We start from the raw sequence: 23,848 nt of genomic DNA, 5'->3' as shown, positions 1-23,848 counted from the left end.
ATTATATCACAAATAAAAACTCATATTATAGGTAAATCTGTTATATATAAAGAATATAAATGGAGGATGTAAATTTTTAGTAAAGAAGCCATCATTTTCCTTTAAGTCAACATCATTTTTCCTTTATAATATACGCTGGACTTCTTATTCATCTTTATTAGCGTAGACAGCGTTTGCGCGGTTATAGCCGAGTTTACAAAAGCGCGACAGTCATTCCTTCATTTCGCTTTTTGGTTCCTTAGGCCGACTTATCAGATGTTGCCATCGTCCATGGCTCTCCGCCATATACAAGTAGCAGGACGGGAATGATGAGTGACTTATAGAGGTTGGGTTTTGTTCGGCGAGAGAGGGCTTTAATTCTCACAGTCTGAAGTAGCATTTGTTGGCAACAGGAATAAAGGGTTGTTAAACTTATTCCAGTGTGAGAGCGCCCCAAAATTAGCGTTTTTTATAACATTTTCCATTATGGCCAGATTGAAAAAAATAATTATTTGTGGGCATTTAAATTGAAACACCCAACATTTAATACGAATAAAAACTACTATATAGTTGTTGTTTATTATATGTAGAAACTATTTAAATCTTTTTAAAGAATATTATAACAACTGACTTTCGTCCTTTCTATACCCAATAATAGGATTTAAGCTTGTTAGCTCTCAATCATTAAATGTTTTTAATCATTTTCCATTGAAAATATACTATGATGCTTCAAATTACAAAACCTTTCATCAAATACCTTTAAATTTCACAAATTCATTTAATTTTCATTTTTATAAGTGGTCTTGAACGATGCAACTAATCCCTCCGTTTACATATTTTTTTGGTAAGATTTCAATCTGGCCATCGCTCGTTTCCAATTGCTAAACGTCAAAACCTACTGAACTCGATTAGCTGTCAAAGTTCAGTAGGTTTTGACGTTTAACAATTGCTCTCTCACTTCCAGTGAGAGAGGAGTTAAAGATCTCTTTATCTCTGGTTGGCAACAACTACTCTGCGTTGGAATTCGGCATACGCCAGCAGCTGTAGACTCTTCTCTATTTAGTTCTGCAGTTTATAATATTTTCTTCAGTAGTAGATTGAAGAAGTTGACTGATAGAGAGTTGCCATATCGGAAAGCTCGTCTGTCAAAAGTAGCTTTGAAATCGACGAAGAGGTGGTATGTATCGATTCTCTTTTCACGGGTCTTTTCCAAGACTTGGCACATGGTGAATATTTGGTCAGTTAATTATTTTCCAGGCCTAAAGCCACACTGATAACGTCCAATCAGTTTGTTGACTGTGGGATTCAGTCTTTCATACAGTACGCTCGATCGAACCTTTTATGCGATGTGCAGTAGGTATATCCTAAGGTAGTTGGCGCAGATTGTGGGGTCTCCCTTTTTGTGGATTGGGCAGGACACACTTCCGACCGTCATGCTTTCGTCCGGCCATATTTTACAAAGTAGCTGATGCATGATTTTTACCACTTCTTCTCCGCCGTGTTTTATTAGCTCGGCCGAACTTTTTCTTAGTTGAGCAATGGAACGTCTGCTCTATCGTCTTCGATTGACGCATCGGGTTCACCATCTCCTGTTGTAATACTTTCACTGCCATTCAGCAAACTAAAGAAATGTTCCCTCCAAAATTCAGTATAATGTGAACATCAGTCACTAGATCAATTCTGGATAATCTACAAGAGTATGTTCCGGTCTTGAAACCTTCTGTTAGTCGCCGCATCTTTTCGTAGAATTTTGGAGCATTACTCCTGTCGGCGAGCTTGTCAAGCTCTTCGTACTTACGCATTTCGGCCTCTCTCATGTTAAGTCTGCAAATGCATCTCGCTTCCGTCTTCAACTCTCGGTATCTATTCCATCCCGTGTTTGTGTCGATTGTAACATTGCGAGGTAGGCAGTCTGTTGTCGCTCCACTGCGACACAGCACTACACTTCGTACCAGCTGTTCTTTTGCCTTTCCCGAAAACGCTGGCAAATGAATAGCGCTCTGAGAACTTTCCTCACTTGCGTTAACTTCTACACATGGCTCCACGCTGGACTATGAAACCTTAATTATTAAGAAACATTCGAATCCAAAAGTCGGAACCGCTATTGATTTCTTCTGAAGCCATGTGAAATAAAAAATTTACCGTTAGTTTTCCTTAAGTAATAGCAATAATAAAAGACTTTAAGCTATTGGCTGAAATTTGTTCGAAATCTTCGAGCATATATCTTTGGAGTCTATCATCAATGACGTTCGAAAATTCGAAAACCCACTTGCAGATTGGTCATTCCGGTAACACTTGTAACTTAAGCCTCTACTGGGAAAGACTTTTGTATCTTCAGCGAGTTTTGGTTTTTTTACCCTGAATAGAGGATGTTTGTAACACTCTAAAGGTAACGTCTGCAATCCTAAAAAATATATGTATATCTAAATGATCAGCATGATGAGCTGAGTCGATTTAGCCATCTGTGTCTGTATATCTGGCTGTATATACCCGAACTTGTTCATCAGTTTTTGCGATACCGATCTGAAATTTACACATTTTTGGAACACCTTTTGCTAGATTTTGAACAATTGCAACATCATATTCATAAATCCAAGTCTCTTCAACACCAATGAAGCGTTTGATGAATGTTGGATCCTCTGAAACGTTGAAAAGATTCAGGTATTTTTGTGTTTCTTGCAGTTTATACACAAAACATTAACCGAAATATGTTGAGTCGATTCATAAGAGAAGTTTAGATCACCTGCTATCTCTGTGATGTCAAGACGACGATTTTCATGCACTATTTCTTCAACTTTTGTTTATCCAACTGTATCCAACTTTATAACTTTTTATTTATTTTTATGTTTCATAAACTTTTCTGCTATTAATAATCTCTGTTTTAATAAGTTTTACTAAGCCAAATACATTTCATTAATTTTGCAATATTCAGACCCTAACTTAGTTTTACCCCAACGTCAACTCAACTCAAGCATCTCTAAGCATGCAGCAAAACTTACGACTCGAGAAGACACCAAGTCTCCTTCAAAGTCGCCTTCTTCTCATTAAGATAAACACTTTTGTACACAAAATGTTAGTAACTTTCAAATTACATGCAACAAAATTTACTAAGTACATAAATATATGCTGCATTCCTACTACCAAGCTATTCTGCTCATTATTAGTTCAAACAAAAATTCAACCCCACCTTCTCCACTCACACATAAAGGCGTTATTTAGCGCTGGCGGGGCTTCTAATCAAGCATTACTTTGCGTTTGTATTAGTTGCTAGTGCAAGTTACTAAATAACTGTAAAGCGTCAGTAAGTAAATTCAGCTGCTATTACAGGCTCGCCGCTGCCCTCGTCAGCGTTTTCACCGCACTTCGTTATCGCACGCTGCTTCATTTGACTGACTTAACAAGTTCATATCCGCAATGACTCGATGCGGAATGCAATTTTCCTCGTTCCCCTGCTGCTTATGCGTTTCTTCAGCGCTCGAATTCATAGTTGCAGATAATAACTGCGCAGACAGTTGAAACTTTCAATGTTTTCTTTGCTTCGAATGCGGGTGAGGGGGTGTGGGTTTGCTTGTTGACTGCGTTGCATTAAATTATTTTTCTTAGCTTTCTTGACTGCTATATACACACACACATACACGTGCGTATCTCATTAAGATTGCATAAACTTGGAACTTTTACAAAATGCAGCTGCGAATCCGGATGTGTCATTGTGAATGCGTAAATTTATGCACACATGCACACATATTTACGCTGAACTGCACACACTCATGGGTCTTACTTCTTTATGCTTGTGCGTTGATTCGAGATATTGAGAAAATACCAGCAGCTTGCTGTAATCTGCATCTGGGTATGCTTAAAATGGAATTTCGGGATTCTGCATTTCTTAAATAATTTTTAAAGTTTAACGGTGGCGCGAGAATACTCCGCAGTAATTTTCTATAACCTAAGCGAAACAAGAAAAAACGTTAGCCGCACCGAACTTTAATGCCCTTCAGAGGTGCATTTAATATCGCATAAATGGTTTTAAAGAGATCTTTCTCGTGATTTTCAGCGGTCAGTATGCAAGGCAGCTATAAGCTGTAGTTATCCGATATTGCCGATTCCGGCAAATAATCAGTTTCTTATGAAGAAAGGAACGTGAGTAACATTTCAAGTCGATATGCCAGAAACCGTGGAACTAATTCGTTTATATACAGACATATGGACAAACGGACATGGCTAAATCGACTTAGGTCGTCACTTTGATCAGTTATACCATGTATATAATTTATAGGAACTCAAACGTTGCGTTCTGGGTTTCGTAGAAAAGTTGAGATATATTAAGGGTATACAAATTTCTTCAATCTCTGGAACTTTCGTCATTGACTACATAGCAGAATAAATAAGTTTGTCGATTCTGAAACTGAATATTTTTATTGAACCTAAACTACATTGGTAACCCGGAAAGCCTTTACGACCTTTATGCCCCAGTGGTTTGATATCTGCAAAAGCTTGTGGAAGTTCATTCCAAAATACCTGGAGGCCTCTTTTAATAAGTGCGTTTGGAAGGGATATTTTCCACGCGAGTGGAAAAGTGCTGAAGTATTTCCTCACCTGAAGTCCCTTGATAAGATCAGGAGCGATTCTTCTTCTTATCGGGTATCAGTCTCCTTCCAGTACTTTGAAAAGTGCTGGAAAGAGTTATGGTGAAACGGCTTCAGGAGCTATCACGGGGTATGTGGTCGAATAGACGGTATGGTTTCAGGTAAGGTCGCAGGAAGATGCGAAGTTTTATGTTCAGAATGTTGTTAGGGAGAATGTCAACGTTTGACTACCTAAGCTGGGATCGAGTAGTGCAACGACTGGAAGAGCAACGTTTCAGACAGAAAAGCTCTTTCTGCTCGGCATGAATGGGAGTGCCGAGATCGAAGTTGTTCGTGGCCATGATGATCTCATTATATGCTTCTGCTCGGGCAGCTCGAGCTGCTGTTGTGTGTATGCGGATGACCTTCTACTTCTTTGGGTGTGTGGATCCATCGATATGGGAAAAGACGATGACAATGCTGCTTAAGAGTGCCGTCCACCGATTGTCCAAGTGAACTTGTATGTGACGCAAGTCAAATACCTGGCGCTATCCATGAGTGAAAGAATGTGTTTCACTCCACACTTGACGAATGTGAAGAAGTAACTGCAGGCAATCGTAGACAAAGTACGACGCATTTTGCGGGGTGATTGGGGCCACGGATGCCGTGCTGTCCCCACTATATATCGTGACTTGTCTGTGGCTTATGTCACTTATGGAGGCGCAATATGATGGGAAGCTCCGATGATGATCTCGGGTTGGCAAAAACTCCTCCCGATGCAACGTTGTGCTATATGATGCATTTAGGCTAAGAAGGGGCTTGAGTGCGTCATTACTACGGATTGATTGGATTTTCGATGACGGCATAGAGAGGAAACAAGCGGCTTCTAGATGATAGGGTCAGGTGTAGGTGGCAAAACCGTTGGGACAATACCCCTAACGGTCGGGTGACATACGAGTACATCCCGGACAATAGGATTGTTGAGGTTAACCCAGACTTCAGTTTCTGTCTGAGTCGGGGTTTTCTGTTTACGGAAACTTTATTCTGGTGCCACAGTGAGCAGGAGCCCTTGGAGTTCACTCCAACTTGTTCATGTGGACTGACCCCTCGGAGATTATCGTGATAGTTGTGCTTAAAACGTTAATACGGAAAGAACTGGCACTTTGTCAGTTGAGAGAAAGGTTTTAGATGGGCCTCGAACTCTATGAAGGTAGTTAGTGTGTCCTTCCATACTGCGAATTGGAATGCTTGGCATTTTCAGGGCGCTGATGAACGCATTGATTTGATTCACTATGCAACGAAAATATTTTTCAATTAGTTCTTAGGAGTTGAGGTTATTAGTATTACAATAAGTTTTCACAAACAGCCGTTTTGACTTAAAATAATTTATTTTCTTTCAATTTTGCAATTTATTTACTTCGTCCTTTTAAATATAAACACTTTGATCTAACCAGCACTTCATTATTGCTTTACTCCCCGCAGTTCAATGTTACTTGAAAAATGGCATCCGGAGTATTTGCAGCTGCGTGACGCTATTGAGCGCTCGCTGCAAAGCATTAAACAAAATGCAAACTGCTCTAAAACGCAGCCGGACGACTTCACCAAGCGCGTGCAGAAACTAAGAGAAACTCAACTGGAAAAGGAAGTGCAAAGAGCACTGGGTAAGTGTGGAAAATGGCAAAGGAAATGCTTTACATAAAAATTAATGAAGCGGAGACGAGTAAAAATAATATAGAGAGTGTACGGTATTTATGCTCGTATTTTACACTGCTTTATGTGCTGTTGAAAAGACCAAGGCAACCTATTTTTAGAGTAAAAGAGTAAACAACTATTTTTTTTTATTTTTTGTATTCATTAATTGCCCTTATGCCAAAAGAGCTTTCGAATGACAAAATTTTGGCTGTGTTTCGTGAATGGTCTTCGCAAATGAGCACCAAAAATGCGGAGGCCGGCGAACGGCTGAGGAAAATGAAAGATGAGCTCACTATGAATTTGTCGTCCGACAATTATACCACACTAGTGTAAGTAAAAAATATAATAAAATTCAAAAAATATATATTTTTCAAATATTTACATACATATATGTTTACAACAAATATATTCCACCTAGAATCTCTAATAATACTATTAATGGAACATTAATCCAATAAACATATTATTGCAATTAATTAAATTAATAATGATTCATGCTTTCACTATCCTTATACATAAATATGTATGTATTTTTTATTTATTAAAAACTTACTCTCTTTCAAATCACAAGTCAAGCTTAAGTCACTCACATGCTTCTCTCCTCTCCCACCAGTGTCGCCGGCAAATCGAATGATGGCACAATCGATCCTGACAATGAGGACCACGAAACATATTTGAGCAAATTTAAAAACAAAGTATTTGACAAACTACGCTTTCTCATCGAAGAGCATATAACCAACGATCCTGATGTCATCAAGGGGAGAAGAAAGACTGTGCAGGTGAGAAATTAGTCACATAAAATGAAGCATAGCTTACGTTAGTCGTTAAAACTGTATTAAAAATGTAATGGCATGAGTAATTACTGGCAATTTAAAATTATATGAGCTCAACAACTACAACACAAAACTCGTACATTTTATTACGAAAACTTCGCGTGGACACGTCAAGTTGTCGTCGTCGCTCGGTCGCTCGGTCGGTCGATTGTTGCCTCTCCTTCATTAAAGGAATTGCGTGCCAGAATGAAGGCAGAAAAACAACATTTTCATAAACTCTTGTAGTAATAAATAATTCTTATGAGAGTTTCTGCTGATATCAGCCGATGCATTCCAATGCCGGAGGAGTAGCGTTATTTTGGGTCAGCACCTTGCACGCGGTATATTAAGTTTGCCACAAAGTTTGCAACACTCGGAAGGAAACTTCAGATATACTATCCAATAATATTGGGTAGTCGAAAAAGTCTTTTCGTATTTCTAATCAAACTTCATTTTGGTCCACCAGTTTTTGTCATTTTTCCGCTAGATACATATTCCATCAGTGTAAAACTTTTCTGGTTTTTCGGCGAAAAACTGCGTCAATTAGTTTTTACAGGCTTCTCTTGAAGCCAACTCTACTCCATTAAGGGAGTTCTGCGTTGACCGAAACAAATGAGAGTCTGATAGTATATGGTGGATGCATCAAAACTTTTCAGCCAAGCTTTTGCCGAGTCATTAAAGATGTGTTTTTTCGATAGCATGCTTCAATCTCATCAGTTGTTGACAGAAAAATGTAGAATTAATCGTTCGACCAGGCTGGAGCAGCTCATAGTGAATGATTCCTTTCCAATCCCACCAAACACTCAGAATAACCTTTCGAGGCGTCAATCCTGGTCTTGCGACCGTTTGTTGAGCTTCACCATGCTTGGAACATGATCTTTTTCGCACATGATTGGCGTATTTGATCCACTTTTCGTCTCCTCTTACCAATCGCTTCAGAAATGGTTCGATTTAATTTCGCTTCAGCAAAGAATCGCATATGTCAATTCGGTCCATTAAATTTTTCACAGACAATTCATGTGGTACCCAAACATCAAGTTTCTCTTTGTAGCCAGCATTTTTTAAATGGTTCGATGATAATGAAGCTTAAAATCTCAACTTTCCAACACTATATGGTATGACACAATGTGATTGATACCACTGTAGATACGACTACCATATAATATATCTGCCATATAAACTGATCAATCAAATAAAAAAAAAAAAATTGTGAAAAAATTTGTATCTGCGAAGGGTATAAGAGCTTCGGTACAGATGAAGTTAACCTATATTTCTTTTTTTTGCTCTTTTGTTGTTGTTGCGCTGCTCACGAATTTTAACAATTTAAAAGTTTGGTGTCAGCTGCTTTGAACTTCCACTGATTTTCGACTTTCAATCATACACTCACGCACACATCGTGTAATCCAATAATTTTGTTAGTAATTACTCGGCAGCTCTGTCGGAAATTTGATGGTTAGGTTCCATCACGAGCGACACTTATTAGAAATACTAAGAAGTCTGAAAAATAACGCAAATGGTCCACGAAGGTGTAGAAATGAGGAAAATCTTAGTAGGAGAAGATTTGGTAGAAGAAATTCATACCGTTTACCAATTATTTCACTGCTCTGAATTTTCATATATGTACATATATATACGTATCTTCTTTTGCAGCTAGCTACAGAATAAACTCGATGTAGATATTTATCTTGAGCTCGTATAAATTCTCGACAAAACCTAAACTCAACATTTTTATCATTATTCAACTTCACTAAACGGAGCGGTAAAAAGAAAATAATTAGAAGTAAATATATATATGATGAGTGTCAAATTAAATCCCAAAAAGGCACCTTTTCAGTTAAACCTAAACTCACTCGACCTAATCTCAATTTATGTTTACCAACAACGTCAAATTCAACAGAAAGAATTTGCAGAAGACTCACTAAAACTTCAGCAACTGAAAATCGTTAAGTTGTATAATTTTCCTACCGTGTCCTAGAGATATCAATACGAAGGTGTAAAAAACAAATACATTGTAGGGTTGTGTGAACTCCTTTCGCTATTCCAAATTGCGACACGTGTTCGTCAAAAACTCATACAGCTAATTTTGTTAACAGCTTTTAATTGACAGCTTCTTCCAACTTTTAAATTGATGTTGGTGTCTGCAAGGGTGTCATAATTACAAGTATGTGCCAGATATTTGAAGTTTGAAGTGACTTTAATTGGCCAATCCAGCGCATTAAGCGTCAAAAACGTGAAATATGCTTGAAATTCCCGCCAAAATAATGTAATTAACGCCAAAAAGTTGGAAGTCTTAAAAAGTCAAAATGTTTTACTAACTCTGTTGTAATATTGGTTGACTTTACTGTATTAAATTAGTGTTGGTGTCACAAATTTTTACGCTGTATATTTTGTTATAGATGGTTGAAGTTTATACCGTGATCTTCTAAACACGAGTTTATTGCAAAGTTTTGGTGTTAAGCTTAAAGTAATGTTAAAAAAAAATTTTAAATGCAAAAACCTTATCTTAAACTTGCCTTAAACACCACTTTTCTGTGATACTAAAGTCGGAGTTTCATAAACCCGAAACCTTAAATTCAATTTTTTTACATTTGCTGTATTTGATTGGCAAAGCTTAAACTCATCTTTAACCTCACTTTTCTGTGAAACTAAAAAAAGAGTTTCTTAAACTCAAAACCTTAAACTCAGTTATTTTTTTATATATGAAAAGTCTTAACAAACTTATTCGTCTCAATCTTGTTAACTCGCCTTAAACACCACTTTACTGTAAAATTAAGCTCAGATTTTCATAAACCCAAAACCTTAAACTCGTTTCTCTTTTGACATTTCACAGGCTTTAACAAGATTGAGACGAATCTCGTAATTAAATACCACTTTATTGTAAACTTAAACTCAGAGTTTCATAAACTCAAAACCTGAAATCCGTTACTTTTTTTATATTTGGAAATCTTTAACAAGCTTATTCGCCTCAACCCCTTTAACTCGCCTTAAACACTATTTTACTGTAAAGTTAAACTCCGAGTTTCAAAAACTCAAAACCTTAAACTCGGGTCTATTTTTTATATCTGAGATACTTTAACAAGCTTACTAGCCTCATTCCTGTTAACTCGTGTTAAACACCACTTTTCTGTGATACTAAAATCAGAGTTTCATAAACTCAAAACCTTAAACTCAGAGTTTCTTTTTACATTTGACAAGTTTAGCAAGCTTATTCGCCTCAATATTGTTAACTCGCCTTAAACACCACTTTACCGCAAAATTAAATTCAGAGTTTCATAAACTCAAAATCTTAAAATCTTTAATAAGCTTACACTATACGCCTCAATCTCGTAAACTCGCCTTAAACGCCATTTTTTGCTGTTTGTATCGATACAATCGTCTTTTATAAGAAACGGAACACATGTTTCGAAAATTTGGTCACAATTCAAAGCAGTAGAATTAAACTGAGAGTTTCATAAACTCAAAATCTTAAATTCAAGTTTTCTTACATCTGTTTGTTTGACCGCCTCACTAAAGCTTATTCAATTGGCAGACAAACCTAAGCAAACCGCAAGCTGACAAGCAGACGAATTAAATTTGGAAGACTTCATAAAAACTGTCATTCGCATCACTTTTAATTATCTTGTTTGCCACGAAATGGTAGTCAAAAAACTTGTAAAGTTTTCACGCACAGTAAGCCATTTTGATATCTACCAGCGGCGAGTGAGGTTTGGGACTTCGTTTTTTATATTTTTTTGAATGTTTTTTGAGTTCCAAACGCTTGCAGTTTTTAAATGAAAATGAAGCAGACAGGTGCAGAAGGAATACGAATTTCAGCATTTTCCCATTCATCAACTTTACCGTAAGCATGCCTTTGTACGCGATTAAACAAAGCGCATAAACCTTGGGCCAAACGGACAAAGGCAAAGAGAGCGAGTAAATGTAAAATTCGTACAAAAAAGTTTAAAATTCTGCATGGCATATATTTTTATTTGCGTTGCGCTTACTGATTCTCAAGCTTATGTACAATTTTCAGTTTTTTATATGCCACGTTTTTGCATTCAACTGGGTTTGGCATAATTTTGTGGATGGAAAAGGCTTGGGAAAAAACGCAAACGTAAAGCTGCCGTTTATTGTTCAAATTTTCACGCAAGCATTGAGTTGTTGTTGCACAAGCGAATGCGAGCGTTTTTATTTTATTTGCTGAAATGCCAGCAATAAACGGGCTAAAACAAAGTCTCGCCTGCCTTAAATGTATGCGCTTGTCGTTGTTGTTATTGCTGTTGCCTGCCGAATTATCATAGCCATATATACCGCTCCACATTTTTGTTTGCCACAACCAACAACGCCACGCAATGCTTGTCGCTGTGGCAAAACAATGGTTCATGCCGCCCATTCCCACCCCTTTCCTTCTCGACTTTTTTTTTCGTCTTTCGTTTTTCATTTTTCATTGCCTGCAGTTATGTGTTTGTGGAGGCACGAAAGCATTATGGCCAACCAAACGCACGGAAGCTCGTCGGTGCAAACAAAAAAAGCAACGGAAAGGAAAAAGAGAAACTCAAACAAAAACAAAATGTTGGCATAATTTGTGGGTGCGAAATATTTTTATGCTACTTTTGTTGTTGTCGTTGTGCTTTGTGTGTGTGTTTTTGTAGCCTTTTCAAAAATTACAAATAATGCAGACAATCAAATGTGACGGCGGCATACCTGGAAATCCAATGCCAATTCTCGCTGCAGAAATAAAATGACAACGAATTGTGTTGTTGTGGTGTTTGTGCGGTACGGAAGGCGTTTAATTAATGATACTTTATTATAAGCCGCATGAAATTGCCTCTTCGGCGTGCAAGCAGTCACGCCAGCCTGCGTAATTATTACACGAAATTCGCCATATTTATTCTGTCAATGTGGCTTATTGCCACATATGTGGCAAGCAATAAATTGTGCCCGCATGACGAGGCCGAAATTAGTTGTGGCAATTATTCAAGGCTTATGAATATATGTGTATGTATGCATAGATGACTCGGCTTTGTTATTTGTGGCTTCGAAATTATTATATATTGGTGGCCCTAAAGGACTTCTTCTTAAACCTTCGTTTGATACAACTGACTCTACTAATTTGGAGGTGTGTCTAGTATATTTTTTTTGAAACCAGAAAAAACGTTAACTGCGACTATACCGAGTCTGTAATACCCTTCACAGTTGCATTTCTTACAACAGAAATGTGAACAAAAATATCTTTGCATTGATAAGTTTTGTCGTTTGATAAGAAAAACACAATTTTATGATTCAAAATACACTTTATTAGTCAGTATAATCTCCCAAACAGTAATACACTTGCACCAACGTTCCTGCCATCTGTGGAACTCATCCTTGAAGTGAGAATCCGGAAGGTCTGCAAAATTCGCAAAATACAATCAACAGCCGTTATGACCTCTTCATTTGATGAAAAATGCTTGCCACGCATAAATTATTTGGGTTCTGGAAACAAATGGAAGTCGCTGGGGGCCAAATCTGCTGAATTCGCTGGATGTTTCAATAATTCGAACTTTAATTCATGGCTTTTAGCCACTGTCAAAGTGCTCTTGTAACACGGTGACTTGTCCTGATGAAAAAGGATTTTTTCTTTTTGCAAACCAGGTATTTTTTTACGATTTTTTTCTTTCAACCGGTCCAAAAGGTTGCAATAATGCTCAGAATTAATTGTTTTACCAGTTTGGCAGTAATCCACAAACAAAATTCCTCTCGCATCCCGAAAAACTGATGCCATAACCTTCTTGGCCGATTTCCGGACACGAACTCATTTCGAAGCCGAATAAGCAGGTTCACACCAACCCTTAGCCTCTTGTTTTGATTCAGGGTCATGGTGTTAGACCCAATCCCATCTTTTCGCTCCTACTTAGATGTGACGTAGCTGTATGTTCATTCACCTCGTAACTTTTTACCACGAGGTTTGCCGACTTATATCTGGATACTTCCTTATAAGCCTTCAAGCCATAATCCGTTTTTGGTAGAAGAAGTTGAAATCAAACCAACGAGATACCACTGAACCGCTTAATATTCTTCATTTTTAAATGAAAAGCGCTTTCGAACTCAGATTTTTCTCAGATATAAAATATATTTTAACCCTCGAATTTTCGGATGGACAGAACTGAACGTGCCATTGGACAAAAACTATCATTCAAAGTACAAATATCTCTTGGAAGTACATATATCTTACATACAAATTGCTATGTTAATAGTCAGTTTCATTCACAAAACGATTTATAAATGTATGTTATTATAATAGTAGACTAATTGGGATGCTCAAGAAGTCATAAGCTATCCAGCATATAGACTGAAAATTCCAAGAACTTGCAAGCAACACTTTCTTCCAAAGCAAAGAAGCTACTAATTTCTGTCCTCACTTCATCTTTACCCATATTCATCCTTTCAATGACTTAACCACTAACTTTCAACTTGCCTAAAGGGTTTGCTTTCCAAAATATATGTATATAATAAGTCACACCAACAAACTTCGTGGCAAACTCTCGCAAATAAATAATTTAATGATAGCAAATTGTTTTTGTTAGTTGTGGTATTATGCTATGAATGATATATGGACACTCGCTGTGAACGCCGCAGCTGCGCCAGCATTTAGGAGCTTCTACCAAAAACTTAAGCGCAAAAATCAAGAAATTCACCGCGGAAAATAAAAACGCAGACAGCCAAAGCCGACACCGCGCAGCTGCTACAAGAGCACCAGCACCAAAGCACCGCCACAAAAAGGATAATTTCTTAACAGCTGCTAACGAGCAGCCAAAAGGATGCGCCGCAAAGTGTTTCAGGCATTTAACGAAATATTCGAAGGAAAGTTCGCACGTTAACACACTCACACAGACACAAATGGGTGCGCACAAATTTGTTTATGGATTAAAATTTAATGAGAAATTAATTAAAGACAAACAAATCAACGGCGTAAATGAGTTTATTTTGTTAAATTACAATTTAAATTTGGTGGGCCACACTGCAAAACACTGGTTTTAAATCAGACACCTCTGGTGATGAGTTTGAGAGCTTTTCCTTTATGGTTTTCTCACACATTTTGGACGCTTGTGTTGTAAAGTTTTCGAACGTTTGATAAACATTTTCGTTCCTCGATCTTCGCTGTCTGCAGATGATGTAAGAAAAAGAAGCTTCTGCAGTTTCATAGATAATGTTATATTTTCTATCTAAAAACAATTCAGGAAAGACATTTTTATATATATACATACGTATTTACTTTGTGGTTATAGTGGGGACACAAACCTGGCATCAGTTAATACATTAACCCATTCCGTTCAAGGAGTTACCCAAATACGAAAGCTAAATTAAAAAAAACGAATTAAATGAACAAAAATAATACAATGACAAATTTAAATTTTTTAAAAGCAAATCAAAAATCGTTCCATAATAAATAAAAAAATTGTCGAAATTAATTTTTTTGAATGCCCAAAAATCGCCTTATTAGACTGTCACACTACATGTACGCCTCAATCTTTGATTCCTCGCCCCTGAAACCAACTTGCAGTATATTATGTATGAAATAGAATAGACTCAGTATATTTGTGCTTACTATTTGGCAGTTTTATTTGTCTGTTAGCTTTACACGTCGTACTCAATCTCTTGAGACACGATTTCAATGTCAGCCACATAAAATGTCACTCATACGCCCCAGCAAACCAACCACACAGCATACAAATAAACAGATTTCCATATGAATTCGGATTGACATACAAACATGCGAGTGTATTTGCATAAAGTGCACACTGCCACAAGAGTATTTCCATTATTTTAATTAACAAAACTGCACGCAGCTAATTTAAATAAACACATTGATGTGATCAACACTCAAATGATTGTGTACACAACACCAAGTTGTTTACTGTAGCAAAATACAATATGAAAGAGCAAATGCACTTGCAATTAAATTTTGTCAATATTTATTTAAATGCTAACACATGTATATTGTATTTGAATGCACTTGTAAACCCTGTTTCATCCGAAAGATAAACAAGTGTTGCGCAATTCTTGTGTAAAGGAACTTGTCGTCTTGCAGGACATTGGAAATTGTCTAGTTGATTTGCATTAAATGGAGTTAAGTGGCATTAATGTAGATATGTATGCTTATTTTTTGTTGTGCATTAATTAACTAAGGCACAAAAGATTTACATGATTAAGCTAAATTGAAAAGTATGTCTACCGGAAGGATTTCGTGTTTTCGGTTACCGATTAAACGTTCTAAAGGAAGCTTCCCACAAATAAACATAAGTAGTGATCTCTTGAAAGATATTTGAAATACGTGAAATGAAACTTACTGTTACAAATCAGCATAACTGATATTATATTCAGAGCACAGAACCATTACTAAACCAACTAATCAACAGCAAGATCAAATTTATGATATTAGGTGTATGTCTTCGCTAATATATATAGCTTAGTGAGCCCAATTGTAGGCAACAACGATCTAAAAAAGCTTTTGTAAGATAACCGAAATACATGAAATGGTACTTATTATTATAAATCTGCATACCTTATTTCATATTCAGAGCACAGTACCATTACTAAACTAACCAATCAACAGCAAGACCAAATTTATGATATTAGGTGTGTGTCTTCACTGTAATGTATAGCTTAGTGAGCCGAATTGTAGGCAACAATTTAGCTTTTAGATCTAAACAAGCAATGCTGTTTATAATTAGCATAAACTTTTAAGATTGCTGTGGTCTATATACGCCAAACTTGTATTTGACATTTCAAGCAGAAATACGAAGTAATAGGCCCTCAGTTTTTGAGATATCGATCCGAAATTTTGCACATGTTTCTTGTGCCTAAAGAAACTGCTCACTTGTCGGAACTGCTGATATTGGACCACTATAACATATAGCTGTCATACGAACTAAACGATCAAAATTAAGTCCCTATATGGAAAACTTCTATATTTCAAAAGATATTTTCACGAAATTTGGCACAGATTTTTCTTCAAAGCAAAGGCATATTCTGTGATGATATGGTTTAGATCGAACTACTTTAGCAAATAGCTGCCATACGAACTAAACGCAAAAAATTAAGTCTTTCTATGGAAAACTTTTTTATTTGACAAGATAACTTCATAAAATTTAGTACAGATTATACTTTAAAGAAACAGATCAAATATCTGCACAAATCTTTTATATCAAACTACTATATCATATAGCTGTCATACAAACTGGACCATCAAAATAAAGTTCTTGTATGGAAAACTTATTTATTTGGATGGATTCATGCACTATTGTTCCAGGCAAAGCTACAATATGTCCCTTGTATGTATTTCTATAATTGGTTTGCGGCAGTGAAAACCTCATTTTATTTAATTACTTTCTCAACTTACGCTACTTTTCACCTTAATTTCACTACCCCTGCTAGTTCGACACACATGCCCACAAGCCTACATGAGTAGTGACTACTCGTAAATGTCGCAACTTTTTAACCGCATTTTAACTACACAAGTGCAACAAATTTTCACACTTGTTCCACCTTTTTATGAGTCAAGCAGCGCTTCACATGGTTGGCATCGCTTTTGTTGTAGCAAGAATGCATTTTTAATGTTACACTTAGTCAACAAAAAAATAAAACGCAAACGAACGAAGGGAGAGAGTTAGACAAACAAACTACATACACATACATACAAATACAATATATTACCGTTTTACTTACTTTCGCTTTTAATTTACTTTGCTTTTACAACTTTGACGTCTGTCATTGCTGTCAGGGCTAAGCGGTTAACGTCACCTGCTTTAACATATTCATTACTTAGGAATGCACTTAAAAATGCATGGAAATTGAGCGTTTTTCGCTTTACAACTATTTTCACATTATTCTTCTTCTTTTTTGCTTTAGCCTTTCGTAATTTTTCGCCAGAATACCCGAGCACACGTTGCATTTTAAGCGATTTGCCCACGCCTGCCTTTGATGTTGCCGTTGCAACATTGAAAGAGCGCGCTCACTACGCGCGGCAACGCATTATGCAAATACATGTTTATGCCTCATTTTGTGTTGCCGCCACGCTGGCTGAAGGACAACGCGCAGCGTAGCTAAAAATAAAAATTTATTTGTCCACATAAATTTGCACATAAATGGCCCTTCAATCCCGAAACGTTGGCGTTTCGTACTTTATGCCACCGATTCGCGCTTGCAACGCTCATTTCCGCCAAGGACAGCGCAGTAAATAAAAGTATCTTTTGCACCTCCGCGCAGTTAACCTGCTTATGTGGCAGGCAACTATGTGTGTGTGTGTGTATGTGTGCATGCTTAAAAAGTGCTTAGAAGACCCACTCGTTTAGTGCAAACATCAAACTAAAGCCCTCAAATTGGCATGCCTGCACTCTTTTTAGCGGTAGCCAAGCACCGTTAGGTGGGCGTAAGCGCCAGCAGTAACGGTGCAGTTTTAGTATCGCTATCATTTTAAGCGTTTTGGCGTGGCTGTCAACTTTTTTAAGCATTCCCCCGCTAATGGCCTTTTTATGCGAATGCAAATTCTCAAAAGCTCATAGACACATAGCTTTCACAGCTTTTCACCAGCAAAGTTTCGGTTAAGTGTCTGCGTGTTATGAGTAAAACGTCAATTAAATGGATGATAAACGAAATTTTAGTGGTGATTTGAGGTATCTCAACTCATTTCACGAATGTTTGTTGTTGTTGTTGTTATGAACGCCAATTATTCTATTCTTTCTATGAAATAATGCCATCGCGTTCATGGCGATAAATTCTGGACGTCGTCTCCTGATGAGACCCTCTTTCTTTCCTGTATGAGATAATCCACTATTTACACGTTATAGAACTAACTTTATTCGAGTCTTATGGCCTCCACCGACTGTGCCATAAAAATACATGAATTACGTCAGTAATTGATAAGTGATGATTTTAAGCGAGCTAGAAGCGCCAGTAAGCTACATTGTAAACTTCGATTTAAATACAACTTCGAAATTAATACAAATCTTTATTATCGCCTTCAAAGTAGGCTCCCTAACCATTAAGAACATGCCTACGCTTAATCGAGTTTTCTATAGACTTGTTAAAATCTTCGGCTGTGCTGGCCTTCAGTGCCTTTTGCTCATTTTTGGAGCACCATCCGCCAGATTGTTGCACAGTTTCGTCGTCAGCGTACCTGCCAAGCATACATATATCTTGGGACCTCTTCCTACCGAAAACATTAAACAAAACGTGTTCAGTTGATTCACGAAAGATGCTGAGATCCTCTGCCAATTCGGATGCTATGCAACGATTTCCAAGCACTGTTTATGTAACATCGAATATCATCGCTAAGAGTGGCGAATGAACGACTCGCAAGTTCTCCATGACTTTACAACCTTCAGAGAATGATTTTTTCCACTCCAATACTTATGTTCTTAACAAAGTAGACTTTCCGAAACATTTCTGCATCAATTTCAACGATTCCGTAGCCTTAATGCCATTGGAAACACAAAATTTCAAGCAAACACGTTTCTCAATTTATTTTTGCATAGTAAAAACACACTTCATCTCGCGTCACAAAGAAACAGCTGATGCTAATCACACACTGACATATGGAGATCAAACGAACATAAAAAAGGTTCAATCTAGGATAACAATTTTTATTGATTTGATGTGTGCGCGTAGTTTAAATGGATCAATATGGGTCAAATTTGATCACCATAAACAATAAGGTCTTAGTAAAAATTGTTCACTGGTTCCCTTTAACTCAGGAAACACTTTACTATGGTAGAATGGCTGCGTTTTTATTAGCAATGGCGCATTTTTCATCCATCTTTGAAAGAACAGAACATATTTGAACTTTTGCCAAATAATGATGGTACTCACGAATCTTAGAAGGTACTTCAAGATAGGAAGAGATATTCGGTAAAGGTTAGTTGATTGACCATCTGTACTTTAAATCTAAGTCCAAAAGGCTTCTCTTTCTACTCAGCATCATAGTCTGGCTCATAGCGCGATAAATTTGAACAGATTGAAGTATTCTACTTTAAATCTTCATTAAGTAAAAATAAACTTTAAGATTCTCACAAATAGATGTATACTAACCGCTGCAATTTAGCCTATGTAGTATGTAATGTAAGGTGATCCAAGTAGAGGTATTTTTTCTATAGCCTTCGTGTCAAGCTATCATGTTATTTTTGTTCAGTATTGTTTGACATTTTATCATTGAAAGACTTAACATCGCTTACAAATCGTTCAACTTTATTACGAAAATTCACTTTCCGAAAAGAATGTGTTTCACGCGCTTCGCTCAACTTATGGTCAACATAATCGACCTACTGAGCCTACTATTTGCAACACCATCACCTATCTTGAGACCCGGTATTCATTATTGGATAATATTCGACCGAATAGACCGCGTCCAGCACGCTATGAAGAAAATATAGCAGCCCGAGCTGACAGCGCTCACCAAGACCGTGGAGAGTCGAAGCCGTTCGCAACAACTCGGACTGACGTATGGAACGACTTGGCGCACTTATGTCGAAATCTTAAATTGAAAGGGTACAAAATACAGTTTGTGCAAAAACTGAAGCTCTACATATATACTTTTGAAAAATTCCAAGAATCTCCGACGTTCTTGAGTAAAATTTTGTTCAGCGTTGAGGCCCATTGCTGGCTCTAGGTGTATTTAAACAAACTAAATTACAGCATTTGGGACGAAGAGCAGCCTGAAGGATTTAAGAGCTAACATTTGATTCAAAAAACAACGGTTTGGTACGATTTGTGGGTCTGTGGAATCATCCGTCCATATTTCTTCAAAAATGATGCCGGTACAAACGTAACCGTCAATCACGACCGTTATCGCGCCATGATAACCGACGATTTGATGTCCGAAATTGAAGCTCGACGACATTTGGTTTCAACAAGACGGCGTCATTTCCCTTCCATCGACTTATTTAGACTTTTAGATTTTTTCTTGTAGGGTTATGTAAAGTTTAAAGTCTATATGGACAATACCTCTCCAATTCAAGCCATGGAGCAAAACATCAGGCGTGTCATTCGTTACTAGTAGAAATGCTCCAACGAGTCATTGAAAATTGGACTCAACGGATGGAACCTCGAAATGGATCATCCTTTACTATCATCATAAGTCTATTGGTTCAAGTATAAACCTTGTTTACCTTTTTTACCTTTAAGAAGACTCAGTACTTCTCTGATTCTGCCTGAATATGCCATATGAATGCTACATACTAAGTTCTGCCATATGTTCTGTTACAATGTCTGTCGGTCTGACCAAATTAAAGTACAACATATGTTTTAATAAAGTTAATTTTATTCAGTAATGTATTGTTAATACAAGCCCTCAGAATTCGGCCACCCATCAATACTAGCCTGCACAATTTCTTTTGGTATTGACAAAGCTGCTCGAACCAAGATCGATATTTTTTGAGATTCACTACATTTCTGTCTGGAAGTATTAGAGAACAGTGATTCAAACAAACCCATCAATCATTATACTCAATTCCTTAACTTATTTATATATGACAATCCAAAAAAGTCTTGTTAAAATATGAAATCGACTTTGCAATTCCAATTTAATTTTGTCAATTTTCATCAGCTTCTTCACAGCCATTCCCTTCAAGTTAACATGACACCTTTAATCAAACTCATCTTAAATTTACATGCATTACTTAAAGAAGTAGCTTTTTAAAGGTATTTAACCTTGTCTTGTGCACCACACGCACCTTGGCAGGAGCACGACGACGTCAGGTTGCCCAACTTTGCCTGGCCACGCAATGCCATACTTTCAATATTTTCAATTTCCTTATTTCCTTGCATTCATGAGCCATTTCCTTGCTGAGCGGACTCGAAGTGAGAAGCAGAATGGTGGGTGGGTATGTACTCGTATAGCTTTGAGTCATGTGGGCAGCTCGTTTCCAACTCGTTGCCTGATTGTGCAATTTGCGGAAGTAAGCGAAGGCAAAGTGTGCCAATAGCCTCGAGGGTATTCAGATGTGCAAAATTCATTTTCTTTTCATATTCGTTATTCATTAACCATAAAAAGAACGCCAGGTAAGGTGTTGAGGAAAACGTATTGAGGAAAATTCTTCGAATTGTGTGTGTATGAGGGAAGCAAGTAGTGACTTCCAAGCAGCGTTTTAAAGGCAAAAGGTGTGAATGAAAGTTATGTTAAAAAAATTTAGTGCTTATAGCCATGAGCGCTTAAAAATTTTCAATAATTACTAACACGCGCTCCCTCTCTCTCTCTCTATCTTTTTAGGAAATTTTCCACGAACATGCCACACACTTACGCATCCTCCGCGAGCATCACGATGCCGCCGCACTTGCCTCGAGTCGCGTGCCCGGCCGCCTGCGTCAAAATCTGCTGGCCAATTTCCGCAATGGCAGTCGCCATGCGCCCTACTTCATCTACGGGCCACACGGCAGCGGCAAGAGCGCGCTCATGGTCAACTTGTACCACCAGTGCCGCGATTGGTTCAACTCGACGCGCGTTTATCGCGTTATGCGCTTCGCCGCCGCCTCACCACGTTCCGCCTACAATCTCGAATTATTACGTGTGATTTGCCAACAAATCTCCATCATTTACGATATACCCGAGGGTTATCTGCCCAAAGACGCCTCATTCGATCCGGTGTATATCAACAGTTGGTTCCAGAATCTGTTGCGCCGCATCGAGGATATGAATAATGATATATTTTTCATATTCATCGATGACTTGCATTTATTGAATCCACTCGATTGTGATGTGGTCGCGGCGTTATCCTGGTTGCCGACATCTTTGCCCTGGAATGTGCAACTTATTTGCTCGACAACCACGCCCATCGAACAGTTGCGCTTCACACCCATACAACGCGATCGCTTCAAGTCCGCAGAGTTTCTTTTCGATTTGTCAACGGAGGAGAATCGCACGGAATTGCATAAGCCTCTAGCGCTTGCCGCCGGTTTGCCGGATATTTCATTTACAGATTTCGTGGCGCACGAATTCGACCGTTTGGAGGCGTGTTATGGCAGAAAATGTGTGGCACGCTTGGCTGGCTATATCACATGCTCGGAGTTTGGCCTATCGGAAACGGAGTTGTTGGAGCTGCTGATGCCCACTGAGGATCCGGAAATGTTCGTCGATACAGAGCGCGGCAATTTCAACTTTTCCACATTCAAGCAGATACACAATGATATGAGTAAGTGGGAATTTCTATTAAAGCTTCATCGCCGGACTCTCATATCCATTATATAATATATACTTCATCTAAATCTACCTTTCGCTAAATCAACACACATTCCTCGCTGTCATTTCAGAATTCCTACTGCGCGATAAAATAATGTCTGGCAAAGTGCTGCTGCAGTGGCGCCACAGCTACTGTGCGGAGCTCTCGAGAAAGCGCTATATGGACGCTCAGAGCACACGTGCCATGCACATAGCCATTGCCAATATATTCTTTCAGCAGGAGAGTGAGGAGAACGACGCCAGCACTAGTGAGAATGCCTCAGGTGAAAGTGACAAACACTCAGGTGAATTGAAAATACAGTTATTTTACTTACATTACGAATGCAGGCGTGTGATTACTTATACGCCATGGTGTGCCACAGCTTTTATTTCTCAGTTAAGCAAATTATTTATGAGAATATTGAAATGTACATGCATTGTCTATATGAAAATATGAAATATTATTTGTTATTTTTTCAATAACCTCATGGAATTTTGCATTACTTAATTTACTCTGCACACGCCATTATATAAAAAATAAATTCTTATTTTTCTGCATTGCAGTTATTAGTCAAAAGGAGAAGGAGAGCATATCGGCATCCGAACGCAAATCATCATCACATCACAATGATGACACATCCACTTTTTATAATCCCATTGCCGCCGATGTCTCGTACAGCATGCGTCATGTGGAGGAGAGTTGGCATCATTTGATGCGCTCCGATGATATTGCGAAATTTAAGCAAATTGCTGTTTGTAATTTCGACTTTCTTTTGGCAGCGGTAAGTCTAAAGATGTTCACATATACATATAAATAAATATTATTATTGAAATATCAATGGAACTTCTTTTTGCATTAGCCTTTGAATACTATATGATCATATTTGACCCGGACTGGTTTATTTCGATAAAAAGTATTTTCTTAGATTCATACGACCTTCCTTATGTTCGAATGGAACTTCTTTTTTTAATTACTGTTGGTATACTATCTGATCATATTTGACCCGGACTGGTTTATTTCGATAAAAAATGTTTTTTTTTTTTTTTTTTAAATCGGTACGACAATCCTTATGTTCGAATGGAACTTCTGTTTTCACTACTGTCGGAATACTATCCGATCAAATTTGACCCGGACTGGTTTATTTCGATAGACAATATTTTCTTAGATTCGTACGACCTTCCTTATGCTCGAATGGAACTTCTTTTTCATTACTGCCTGAATACAATCTGATCAAATTTGACCCGGACTGTTTATTTTCGATAAAGACAAGTTTGACCTCCATATGTGAACTAGTGTGCTGTTGACAGTTGGTTTTTAAGACACGAAAAGTTTGTCTGGCGGTTTTTACCATGCAAAAAAAATTGAAAAACGAGTTTACCTAAAATTTCATACTTCGAATGGAATCACCACTATGAAATCGCTGAAAATATTGCGTAAGTGTTTGAGAGTGTCTACTTTTTGAACAGAAGTAGTTGAGTGACTCAAAGCATTCAGAAGAAATCATCTAAAATAAATCCATGCGTGTCATCCAGCCCCTGCTAATGGTACAGAACTTGAAAATCATTATGTTGGCATAAGAGAGATACCATAATATCAATAATAATATCATAGTAGACATCAACACATTTTGGTT

At 37.6% G+C, this 23,848-nt stretch overlaps 1 protein-coding gene across 11 annotated transcripts in view; it reads left to right on the top strand.

Annotated features, from left to right (window-relative positions):
* Positions 1–23,848, top strand: part of LOC126756873 (protein qui-1) — a 159,250-nt gene that overhangs the window by 103,888 nt on the left and 31,514 nt on the right. For all 11 annotated transcript variants that reach the window (XR_007666650.1, XR_007666649.1, XM_050470356.1 and 8 more), the window contains 6 exons: positions 6,024–6,202; positions 6,418–6,562; positions 6,847–7,012; positions 21,270–22,188; positions 22,307–22,519; positions 22,779–22,996. Coding sequence is in view for 9 of the 11 variants with exons in the window: in XM_050470356.1 (XP_050326313.1) it covers positions 6,024–6,202; positions 6,418–6,562; positions 6,847–7,012; positions 21,270–22,188; positions 22,307–22,519; positions 22,779–22,996 (1,840 nt within the window). In the remaining 2 variants the exon portion in view is untranslated. The remainder of the gene's footprint in view (positions 1–6,023; positions 6,203–6,417; positions 6,563–6,846; positions 7,013–21,269; positions 22,189–22,306; positions 22,520–22,778; positions 22,997–23,848) is intronic.

The sequence above is a fragment of the Bactrocera neohumeralis genome, chromosome 4, assembly GCF_024586455.1.
Source record: "Bactrocera neohumeralis isolate Rockhampton chromosome 4, APGP_CSIRO_Bneo_wtdbg2-racon-allhic-juicebox.fasta_v2, whole genome shotgun sequence".
Classification (NCBI taxonomy): domain Eukaryota; kingdom Metazoa; phylum Arthropoda; class Insecta; order Diptera; family Tephritidae; genus Bactrocera; species Bactrocera neohumeralis.
This window is presented reverse-complemented; position numbering and strand designations above follow the sequence as displayed.